The sequence below is a fragment of the Xiphias gladius genome, chromosome 4 (genome assembly GCF_016859285.1).
Source record: "Xiphias gladius isolate SHS-SW01 ecotype Sanya breed wild chromosome 4, ASM1685928v1, whole genome shotgun sequence".
NCBI classification, from domain to species: Eukaryota; Metazoa; Chordata; class Actinopteri; order Istiophoriformes; family Xiphiidae; genus Xiphias; species Xiphias gladius.
In genome coordinates this window covers 20,065,448-20,078,168 of record NC_053403.1, presented here as the reverse complement: position 1 = coordinate 20,078,168, position 12,721 = coordinate 20,065,448, and the positions used below count along the sequence as shown (strand labels likewise).

At 39.4% G+C, this 12,721-nt stretch overlaps 1 protein-coding gene across 1 annotated transcript in view; it reads left to right on the top strand.

Annotated features, from left to right (window-relative positions):
* The first annotated feature begins 3,066 nt into the window (after positions 1-3,066).
* tdrd6 (tudor domain containing 6) overlaps positions 3,067-12,721 on the top strand; it is a 10,865-nt gene continuing 1,210 nt past the window's right edge. The window contains 9 exon segments of the mRNA XM_040126016.1: positions 3,067-8,794; positions 9,067-9,146; positions 9,629-9,683; positions 10,377-10,450; positions 10,651-10,705; positions 11,068-11,135; positions 11,223-11,268; positions 11,388-11,482; positions 11,685-11,756. Of these exon segments, the coding sequence (XP_039981950.1) occupies positions 3,067-8,794; positions 9,067-9,146; positions 9,629-9,683; positions 10,377-10,450; positions 10,651-10,705; positions 11,068-11,135; positions 11,223-11,268; positions 11,388-11,482; positions 11,685-11,756 (6,273 nt within the window).

Here is a 12,721-nt window from a genome sequence, read left to right as displayed (position 1 = left end):
TCACAGTGATAAATAAAAGTATGATAAATATGTACAGGGACTTTTAACTGCAAAACTGCTAAAAGTTTGGATCTGCATCATCAGGATCAGATTCAGGCTTTATTGATATGAAATGTTTTATTAGTCAGCTTGGACTTGGGAAATTTGGGGATTTAATTTCTGTCATTATTAAGTTTCACTTACTAATTGCAGTCCGCGGATACTTAAATGCATCTGTTGTTTCTTTTTGTGATATTTCTATGAATAAAACGATTGTTTTTTTAAATGTATATATATATATATATATATTTTTTTTTTTTTTTTTTTCAAATTTTTTGTGCATTTTTGCAAAGCAGTGTTGACTGAACGTAGTATACTATGAGAAAAAAATAACGTTAAATTGAGTTTAATTTGTGCATTTACTTGTGTCAGGGTACAACAATGCTAGTTCTGGTTCGGGAAGGGGGAAAAAAGGGGAAAGAACGTTCAAAGGTTACAGCACGCATCTGACTTTGGGCTAGTTAAGGTTAGCCACTAACTGACCGTTACTATTGTCGGTTTGCTGTAATTTTTTTTTTTTTTTTTTAATTTTCGGAAGTACTTAAACGGATTATCGGGCGCATCAGTGAACACCAGTAGAAAAACACTGGAATTGGACTAAAATTAGCTAGCTAAATGTGAAAAATTTAGGCGGATGGAATATAGTTACCGCAACTGTGTGTGGGTTTGCTGGACTGACGTTGATTTGGCAAACCTTTAAAGTTACCACTGTCATCGTGAGTTTAGAAAGACTCGCCAGGATCGTCAGGAATAAAAAGGGTGAGTTGTTTGCCATTTCCTCTTAAATTACTGCTAAATATGTTTAAATCTGAACTGTGAGTCAATCATCATGCAAAACTGCCCACAGGTACAGTAGCAGCTGTAGCCTGCCGTTTCATTATTTGATCCAAATGGGTGGGGTGCCGAAAGAAGCTAGCTTCAACGGCAGTTGCTAATTTACATCTGAATATGACCTTAAATTAGTTAAAAGACACAACCCATTCTCTTGTAGTGAATTAAGTGTGAAATACAATGGCACTCAATAGAGCGCATACCTACACCATGGTCAATGTCAAACAACATACACCAGACCTAAGAGGAAAAAAAAAACAAAAAAAAACAAAATCAAATTCATAGTAAATGATCCGGATCTGCCCCAAATTTAAATTGGCTCTTCTCTGGCCCATGCCCCATCCCTCCAGCAAATTTGGTGCAAATCGGTTCAGTGATGATGCACCCTTAGGTAACTGTAGCAATATAAACTTATTAATGAGATTGTTTGCAGACATTTCTTGTCTTACATTCATTCACAGGAATTTTTATGAATAACCTCATGACTGGAGAATAGTTCACTCACAATCTCTAACATTTAAAGTGCTGCGTTCAGATAATATAGATGAGTGTAACTGTGTAGTTCATATTTGTTATGCATCTTAAAATATGCTAAGAAGAACAAAAGTTTAAAATTTTCCCAGCCAAAAAAAATAAATAACAAAAACAATATACATAGAAGTAAATAATAATTTTAACCCCTGAGTCTTTAAGAAAGGAATCTTTTAAACAGCAGTTAATTTCTGTGGGTTTACATGGATTTACACTATTCTGATGCTTTCAGCAGACAACCCATCAAAATTTTTTATCCAGTTTTTGTTATAGCCATCTTCCCCTATTCCCCCTAGAATTGCACTGAAAGATAATTAAAGGAAACAAGATGTGGTCTAAACTGCGCTGAGCATTTAAATATGTCTCTGAAAAAAGGCTATTTAGAGCTGAAAGATTAGTTGATTAATCAATTAGTAGATAGACAGAAAATAATATAATAATAACAATATGATAATCAGAAGCTTACTTTTTGATTATCAGTTAATAGTTTAAAGTCAATTTTCAAGGTAAAATACCTACATTTCCTTGTTTCAGCTTCTCAGTGCGAGGATTTGCTTTTTTTCTTTGTCTTATGTGATTGTAAACTATCTTTTGGTTTTGGAATTTCGATCAGACAAAACAAACAATTGCATGTAATCACTTTGGGTTTAAAAAATTGTAATTGTAAATTTTATTGACCAAATGATTTATTTAGCAGATACTCATCTAATTGGTAATAAAATTCTAGTAGTGAGTGGCAATGTTGTGTTTGATGTATGTTTTTTGTTTGTGTGTGTATGTTGTGTGCTTATGTTTTCTCCTCCATTCTTCATACCACTTGTTTTTAATAAATCTCTGTTAATCTCTCAAATTCTTTATAATGTTATACAGTATGGTCTTTAGAGACTTCATGTATGTAAGAGTGCTGTCGTTTCTCACAGTGTGCGGGTAGCAGGTAATGGCAGTCAGTGTGTTGATTTCCTGTATGGTTCATTTTATGTTACTGGATAAGGATAAAGGAAGAAGTAGTTGGTCTATGTCAGCCTACTGTCAGAAAAACATTTGTCTACTATCACAGTAACATAATGGTGTAAGTGTGTCAGGTTATCTACAAAGCAGTTTTTGTTTGATATAGGGGAGTTCTCGTGATAGCAGTGTTGACTTTGAAAATGAAGATATGCCTGAAGTAACTGATGATGTTGAAAGATTTTGAGCATGACATGAGCTAGACCACAAAATAGTGCACTGTTGTACAGCCATATTCACATGACTGTGATTTATACTATAGTGCTGACTAATTTGTGTTTAGTAAAAAAAAACATCATTAAGCGGTTACCGTAACTTATGAGAAACACAGTACAAAATGTATATAAACATGTTTGAAAGATGTCAATAAGTTTTGAAAATTGTTGGCATTTTTAAGTGATTAAAAAACAAGTAAGGATTTTATTACTGGTTTGATAAATCTATAATCAATATTATTTTAATTTGTGGCTTAGTCTGTGTTACGTTAGTAATGTCTCACTAAAGACCAGAGGTAAATTGGAATGGACTATTGTGTTTTAATGTATGTTTTGTGTTTATGTGGTGTGTTTGTATGTTTTCCAGATAACATCCAGTGCTTACATGGCAGTGTTGACAAGAGGTGACAACTAATGGGGAGTTGGAATTCATGAAACTGCCAAAATGTCTTCAATCCTAGGACTCCCTACACAAGGATCAGATGTAACAATTCTCATAACCAGGGTCAACTTGCATCCACTTTGTGTACTCGTGGAATTTTGGGGAAAATTTAGCCAGGAGAGGACAGTAGATTATGAGTGCCTGGCTAAGGACATTCAGCCTCCTGGAACCACATTTCAAGAGTTTGAAGGAATTCCTGGTGACCAGTGCTTGGTTCAGATAGATAGTACTTGGCACAGGTCCTGCATAGTCTCAAGAAATGGCTCAAAATACAGTGTGTTCCTCATTGACAAAGGGATGACGTCTGCCACCACCACAAATAAGCTGGCATGGGGTAAGAAGGAGCTCTTCCACCTGCCACCTGAAGTGGAATTTTGTGTGCTAGCTAATGTGTTACCACTCTCGCCTGAGAGAAGATGGTCTCCAGTGGCTCTCGACTTTCTGAAATCTCTCTCTGGGAGGTCTGTGAAGGCAAAAGTGCAAGATGTCCTGGTGCCCCAGAGAGCATTTCTCCTGCACATTGCTTGCATATCCAAACAAATGTATGAGATGGGATTTGCCAAGAAGCTGTCTCCAGACATGTTCCAGGACTTTGTACTCATGTCACTACAGTCCCATAATGCAGCTCAAGTGTCACCAGAGACTCAACAGATCTCCATTGGAGAAAGTAAGCGACTGCACAAACAAGAGCTCTTCATGTACCCCGAGCTGCCAGCAGGAACTGTGGAGACTGTCATAATCTCAGAAGTCACAAATCCACAGCGGATTTTTTGCCAGTTGAAGGTCTTCTCGCAAGAGCTGAAGAAACTCGCAGAACAAATCACACAGTGCTGCGAGGGCAGAATAACCAATTTCATTGTAGGTCCAGAGATGATTGGTTTTCCATGTGCTGCAAGAGGAAGTGATGGCAGATGGTACCGCTCTGTTCTACAACAGGTATTCCCAGGCAACAGAATGGTGGAAGTGTTGAACATTGACTATGGAACAAAACAGTTTGTTCAAGCGGAAAATGTAAGACCACTGGCTGCAGAATTCTTCAGGATGCCTGTTGTGACTTACACCTGTTCCCTCGATGGAATCATTGACAAAGGGGTTGGATGGACAACCAGACAGATTGACTTTCTCAGGAACCTTCTTCTGTGCAAGACATTGATTGCCAAATTTGAGTACCAGAGCGTCTCTGAGGGTGTTCACTATGTCACGCTCTATGGGGATGAAAACACAAACATTAACAACTTGTTTGGTTCCAAGGAGAGCTGTTTGCTGGAGTTTGAGAAAACACTTGGAGATTATGCTATCTGTAGCACTGCATTCAGCCGCCAGCATGCAGCCCAGCAAGAAAGAAATGAAAGAAAGATGTTACCTCCTGGAGAGACTGGAGAGGAAAAAGAAGGGAAAGGAGTAATAGAGAAGTTAGCAGCGGAAGATCTTTCCCTGAATTCCTCACATGTTGCAGTTGTTCAGCATGTATCCAACCCATCAGAGTTTTGGATCCAAACACAAAACTATGCAAATGAGTTGGATGAACTGATGGATAATATTTATCATTTTTACAAAGATTCAGAGAATAAAGATGTAGCGAGAAATCCAACTGTTGGGCTCTACTGTGCTGCCAAGGCAGAAGATGGTTACTTCTACAGAGCAAGTGTGTCTGAAGTTGGTGAGACACAAATCAAGGTATTCTTTGTTGATTATGGAAACACTGAAGTAGTTGACAGGGTTAACATCAGAATCCTTCCTGACAAGTTCAAAAAGCTACCAAAGCTTGCACTGAAATGCACCCTGGCTGGTGTCAGACCGAAAGATGGGAGATGGAATCAAAGTGCCTCAGAGTTTTTCATCAAAGTAGTCACAGATAAAGTACTAAATATATATGTGACAGGAAAATGTTATGATGGTTATGCCGTCCAACTAACAGATCCCGGGGCTCAGGGAGAAAGAGACCTCAGTACAATGATGTGTAGTTCTAACCTTGCTGAAAGGGCTGAGACATGGAGACAACCCAAAGCCAAAATGACCATACAACCTGCCATTCTGTCTCCTACACATCATCCAGATACCAGAGTCACAGGTGTATACAGGAACAATGGAATGTCTTTACAGACCCAAAACAGTGTTGGCACTGCCAGCAATGAAAGAATTCCTACATTCAAGGAGCACATGTTTCCCATTGGGAGTGTCCTTGATGTCTCTGTGTCTTACATCGAAAGCGCAAATGACTTCTGGTGCCAACTAGTACAAAATGCAGGGTACTTGAAATTGCTCATGCATGACATACAGGCTCATTATGCAGGCAGTGAATTTCAGCCTCTGGTAGAAACATCTTGTGTTACTCGCCACCCAGATAATGGAATGTGGTACAGGGCCCTTGTGATCCACAAACATGAAACGCCTCATGTGGACGTGTTGTTTGTTGATTACGGCCACACAGAAACGGTCTCCCTCTATGACCTGAGGAGGATATGCCCAGAATTCCTCACTCTGCATGGTCAAGCTTTTAGATGCAGTCTGTTAAACCCCGTTGACCCGTCGTCTGCCATGAATGATTGGAATGATGAATCGATAGCAAGGTTCTACAACTTTGTGGAAACTGCTGCATCCAACTTTGTGATTTTAAAGTGCACCATATATGCTGTCATGTACAGTGAGCAGAAGATCGTTTTCAACATTGTGGATCTAGAAACTCCCTTTGAGAGTGTCTGCACCAGCATGGTCAATCTTGTCAAAAGTGCACCTCCCCAGAAAGCCTCTGGACCAACTTTCCGTCTGGACACATACTACTACTCAACGCACAATGTCAAAACTGGAACAGAGGAACAGATCAAAGTGACATGTGTAAACAATGTCAATCAGTTCTACTGCCAACTTGAGAGGCATGCTGATTTGATGAAAGAGCTTACAATCAAAGTGAGAAATCTCTGCCATCAGCTAGAGAATGTAAATTTCCCAGCAGTCTTTGGAACTTTGTGCTTTGCCAAGTACACTGATGGGCACTGGTACAGGGGACAGATCAAGGCCACAAAGCCAGCCATCCTGGTTCACTTTGTGGATTATGGTGACACTATTGAAGTGGAAAAATCTAATTTACTTCCAGTACCCAGAGAGGCTAACGACATCATGTCTGTGCCTATGCAAGCAGTTGTGTGTAGTCTCTCTGATGTCCCTTCCAATGTTCCCAGTGAAGTGAACAACTGGTTTGAGACAAGCGCAACAGAATCTAAATTCCGAGCACTAGTAGTGGCCAGAGAACCTGATGGGAAATTGCTGGTTGAGCTGTATAATGGAAACACCCAGATTAATTCAAAGATCAAGAAGATGTTTCAGATTGAGATGCACGCAGAAGAGCGTATTGTCTACCAGTGTAAGAAGGCACATGAGGCCTCATCAAAACATACACAAAAGCCTCCAAAAGCTGCCCCAAAACAACCTACAGAAATAGAAGATCACACACAAACTATCAAGAAAAGCAGCTTCACTGCCCCAAAACCAGCATGTCAAATGAGAGATGAGACCAAACCTGCCAACATGAATCTGCAATCTGCACTGAAGCCTTCGCGCCATGCTGGTGAAAATGGTCACAAGGTCAAAGCTGTTCCGTTACAGCTGTATAGACCTCCTCACCAAAGACAGTCATGTGGAGGGATTTCAAGTAATATGGGAAATGGTTCTCAACCTGCAGTAACCTCACTCCCGACAGACGCTAACCAGCTAATCGAGTGTAATGCAGATTCTCAAAAGGAAAGCAATATTGGAAAACTCCCTACACTTGCAGAACTGCCCTCAAAATCTGTCACATCGGGTATGGAGGCAGATGTTTATGTCTCACACTGCAACAGCCCATTGAGCTTTTACGTTCAACTTGTTAGAGAGGAGGATGAAATATTCTCCATTGCTGAACAGCTCAATGATCCCAAGTCAACCCAAAAAAACAATGCCATCAAAGATGTACATCCAGGGGACCTTGTTCAAGCAGAGTATTCAGATGATTCCTCATGGTACAGAGCGGTTGTAAAAGAAATCCATGGACACACGATGGCTCTTGTTGAGTTTGTTGATTTTGGAAATACAGCAGTGACACCAATATCTAAGATAGGTAGACTCCACAAGTCTTTCTTGCAATTACCCGTGTACAGCACACACTGCATGCTGAGCAATGCTGCAGCTCTCGGAAAAGAGGAAATGTTTGATCCAAAAGTGTTGTCAGCTTTCAAAGAAGACATTGGCGGTGATGGAAACAAACAGCTCAAGTGCAAGTTCATCAGGCAGTTAGGATCTGTGTGGGAAGTTACTCTGGAAGAAAGTGGTATGAATTTCATGTGTAAAGTACCTACTAGATGTTCAACTGATGGTTTTGAAATTGCCTCAGAGGAACTTGAACAAGTTAATTAAATAACTGCCCAGAACATAAAGAAACTTCCACTTAACTTCTGTTCTCTACATTACTATCGACAAGAGTTTGTAGAGAAACAGCAGTTACAGATCTACGTTACAACTATAAATGATGCTCATTCCTTTTGGGGTCAGTGTGCTGACTCAGAAAAACTTGACAAGATAACAAAAGGTGTCTCAGAAGCTGGCAGTGCAGCTCATCACAAACACATTGACCCAGGTGCGCTCTCCCCTGGCAGCCCATGCATTGTTCTCTTTCCAGACGATCATCTTTGGTACCGTGCAGAGGTCATCGACAAAGATGGAGACGAGTTGTCTGTTTTGTTCGTGGACTATGGAAACAAGTCCCAAGTCAGTGTTACAGATGTGAGGGAAATGCCTCATGACTTGGTGGAAACTCCTCCACAAGCATTTTTGTGCGAGCTTGAAGGCTTTGTTTCTTCATGTGGATCTTGGGACAGTGGTGCAGTTGATGCGTTGTCCGCACTTTTACTTGACAAGTTGTTACAGTTGACTGTCACTAGAGTAACAAGAGATGAAAAAAATATCAAATACATTGTGCAGATGGAATGTGTTGGCCAGTTGATAAACGAAGCGATGAAAACCTGGTGGAAGAGCTCCACAACAGAAAACAAACCTGATGCAGGTGAACTGACCGCTTCATACAAACCACCTATGCAATGTGACTCATCTGTGAAAGAGGCTGCACTACCCAAGGATCAACTAGAGTATCCTGAAAGCCAAGAAATAGGTACTGCTGTTGCTTGCATTCACCCTCGGAGAGACCGTAGTGAAGAGCAGTTCACTGACAAGCTTGTTGACCCTCACAGAGCAGGGGATGTCAAACTGGCAAGCAGTCCAAAGACCAGTGAAACCCCTGAAAATTTTATTAGTTTGGACTCTTTTATGGAGTCCCCAAAAAAAGAAAGGGATCAGAAATCATCAGAATGTAATATGGCTGGTCGAACTCAAAAAAGTGCATCCATTGAAGGAGTGAACAAAGCCCCCGCTATGGTGATATATCAGACTAAATTCAAAGACATTTTGCCACGTGATAGTGGCATAGAAGAAATCATGTTACATCCACTTGGTAACAAAGGTGACCAAGGTATTTTGACCTTAAACTGTGACAAGTATGTGGGTGAAACTGTTAAAGACGCTGAAGAGAAGGGTGCTTCAGTGATGGACACAATTAGGCCAGATGAGTTAAATTCTCCATTGGATGAGAACCTTAAGGAGGCCATGAATAAGTCAGAGATTCCAACGATAGACTTAGAGTCTTCAGCTGAAGAGTTGAATATCCACAACATGGGAAGCAGATTTGACACTATGATTTATTCTGGTAAGCCACACATTAATATCGTCTTTTGTCTCTGTTTTTAATTGGTACACAATGACATATTTCTTGTCAATCATATAAACATCTATATTTAGTTTATGAAAATCATATATTATGGAATGTAACATTGGAACAATTTCGTATTCTGCTCATATGTTATTTTCTTGTAATATTTGGTTAACACAACTGATTGCAACCTGCTGTCGAGTTATGGTTAATGATTGTGTAACGGTAATAATTTAGCTTTTGTTGATTTTTTTTCTTTGCACATCCAGATCCAACTAATGACCAAGATGACAGTGACATTGCCATTTCAAGGGACAATTCTCTTACAAGTATGACAGCGGTGAAAATGGTAAATTGTGCTACAGTTACTTTGGCATATACTGTGTGTTTAGATTTTGACTTTTTTGTGATTTCAGTGTGCTGTTTTATGTGCATATGAGTAGATATCTTTAAAGGTTAACGTGTTTATCTTTTTCCTAAGGTTCCATGTGAAGCTGTTCGTCCCATGGAGAGCATCGATCTGCATGAGACAATTGATATGATTTCTAAATACGAGCAGGTACATGGAGTAGTCTGAATCGCTCCACAGTGTATCTAACAATGAAAATCTTTGAAATGACAATTTAACCAAGAAAAAGTATGTTTTCCTCTTAATTGGAGAAGTGTGTAACCAGATATGTCTGGTGGTTTGCTGAGCTTTAGAGTGATCATCTTAACCTCATCTCCATACAAAGCACCTGGTGAGATTAAGTCTTTCAGTGCTCAGTGTCAAAAAGACATTTTGCAAAACTGTTTATTCTTCCTTTTAATTGTGTGTTTGTCCTCTCACAGATTCAGACTGAATTGCTGTTGCCCTCCCTTGTGCTTCCTGTGCAGCAATTGGGTGGTGAGTGGTTCCTATTTCAATTCACTTCAGAAGTTGTAGGAGTGTTAATGGGGAAAGATGTGAGGCAACATACTGCGTGAGGTGAAAGGGATATGTGCATGCTGGTGTTCTAAAAACAATAGGAAGTTAGTTGTTTCTATAATCTGACTGCTGATGTGCCTCGCTCATAAACATGTTCAACAGTTGGAGTTGCAACAGTGGCTTTGACACACAGCTCATAGAGGCTATTAATGTACTTTAAAATCCTTAGTGCCAATTGCCACAATTTGTGTAAAATGTGTACTCCCCCATGGAGTCATAACTCAAATCTGAACACACCAACATGATAGACAGATGTTTAGATTCAGTCTGACTTGCAGTTCCAGAGGATATCCTTATTTCTTGTGTCCATTATGAATAGTCCAGAAAGGCTGCTCAGAATGTCATGTTTTTAAGTATTTTAGTATCAAAGCAATACAGTGATTGTAAGGTATCATTAAACAGAGTATGCTTAGGCTATGAGATGATCTGAAAAAAGAGCTGTAGGTAACTCCAAGAAACTCCCAGAAAACTACACTGCATCTTTGGTTTATACACAATAAGTAAAAAGCAATATTAAAAAGTCGTACGCAGTCACAATAGAGAATAGTGTAATACTATATGTGTGTGTTCCTGTATTTTGATTGTGGAGTGTGATTGTGATTGTCTTCACAGATGCTCCCACAGAGCAGGAAATTGAAGCTGGAGATAGTGTCATGGAGGTGCCTTTTGTTGCCACAAATGTCAAGGTAATGTTATGGAAATACAGTACGTGTATGGAGGTTTACAAGTAGGAATTTTCTTGTGATGGGTAAATATCAGCTTGACTTGTTACCGTACAGATGACTAATTTGATTACTTGTGTAAGACAGTTTTACAAGACAAAATCAGCATATTGTGCATCAGACAATGCCCTCAGGTCAGTGAATGATTACCTGATCTTTTTTAGAATGACTTGATGACTGAAGAGGAGAACTTGGCTCATCATGAGGATACATATTCTGGTTTGTTGCCATCATCCAAGTATTTTTAATTACTTGTTCAGACACCCTTCAGGCTTTCTGAAATGTTCTCTAACATCTATGTGTACATACTGTATGTTGAGATTAACACGAAGAAATGCAAAAATGAGTCATATTTGGAATCAATAGTTTAGCATGTAGTCTAAAGCACTAAGGTAGGTGGAATAATTTTATTATTATGAGACTATATAAATGATTGAATTAATTACTTAGCCTGCTGAAGAGTATTTGAATATGGGAAAGGGGCCTCTTGGTTATCCTGCTATGTTTTTGCAAAGCAGGGAAGTACTCAGCAGCCTTTAGGCAACACACTGACTTTGTATCTTTCTGTGTTGTATCTGCAGCCCCACTAGCTGGCGCTGACACAGCAACCCACGAGCCACAAATCCACGCAGTTCTCTTTCCGAATATGGTAAGGATTTAAATGCACAGAGTTCTACAATCAAATTTCCTAACTTGGCCATGTCTGAAATGTGAATTTGTCTTTATTACTACTCAGGGTAATGAGGTTGAAAAGGTGGCCTGTTTGACAGATGTCTACAAAGGTATTAGACTTTACTATAGAATGATGAACTATAAGAATGTGCCTGGAAGGCAGTGTGACGTTAAGTTCAGTATGTATCGGATTACCAATGATTTGGCTTTTTTTCCATTTGCCCTGCAGATCCAGATGAGCCAAGTGGTGATGGCGAAGTCACCAGTGTAAGAGAAGATTGTCTCATCAGTATGGCAGCAAAGGAAATGTTAATTTGCATCACAGTGAGTTTCCACATGTGAGAGTATATGCATCTGCAGTGTTTTTATACAGGGTTTCAGGCTTAGTTGCACCTCAGGGTAGGTAAAACACTGATTTTAATTTTTGACTTAATTTAATTGTTATGAGGATGTTCATATGAGATTACTCTTTAAAAAAAAAAATGCACAAAAAAATATATCTAATTGACTGTCTTTTTTTCTAAAGTTTCCCCAGGAAGATATTGGTCCTGATATAGAAGATGGTCTGCATAAGACAATAGCTAAAGAATCAAATAAGGTATAAGATACTGCTGTTGTCTGTGAAGTGCTGTACATACTGTATTGTACATTCACTGAGCACTTTATTAGGAGCACCATACAAATACTGGGTAAAGCCTCCCTTTGTTCTCAAAAGAGCCTCAATTCTTGATGGCATGAATTCTACAAGAGGTTGGAAACATTCCTTTGAGATTCTGCTCCATGTTGACATGATTGCATCACATCATTTTTGCAGATTTGTCAGCTGCGAACACTGAACTCGTCATGTTCATGAAACCACCTTGAGACAACTTTTAGTTTGTGACATGGTTCATTATCATGCTGGAAGTAGCCATTAGAAAATGCTAAATTGTGGCGATAAAAGGATGCACATAGTCAGAAACAGTACTCAGGTAGGCTGTGGCATTCCAACCATGATTGATTGGTATTAAGGGGCTAAAAAAAAACCCCAAGCCATTACACCACCACCAGCTTGGACTGTTGACACAAGGCATTTTGGGTCCGTGGATACATGCTGTTGACGTAGAATTCTGACCCTACCATCTGCCTGCCCTAGCAGAATTCGAGATTCATCAGACCAGGGTATGTTTTCCAGTTTCTAACTGTCCAATTTTGGGGAGGCTGTGCCCACCACAACCTCAGATTTCTGTTCTTGGCTGACAGGAGTGGAACCCAATATGGTCTTCTGCTGTTATAGCCCATGTACCTGACTGGCACCAACAATCATGCCACTGTTAGTCACTGAGATCACATTTTTACCCACTGTGATGTTTGATGTAAACATTAACTGAAGCTTGTGACCTGTAACTTCATGATTTTATGCTTTGCGCTGCTTCCACATGATTGGTTTATTAGATGATTACACGAATAAGCAGGTGTACAGGTGTTCCTAATAAATGGCTTGGTGAGTGTATATATGAAAGGAATAGAATCATTATATTTATTATTTTATAGTATGTATGGTAGTATGTGTTTTATGTATTT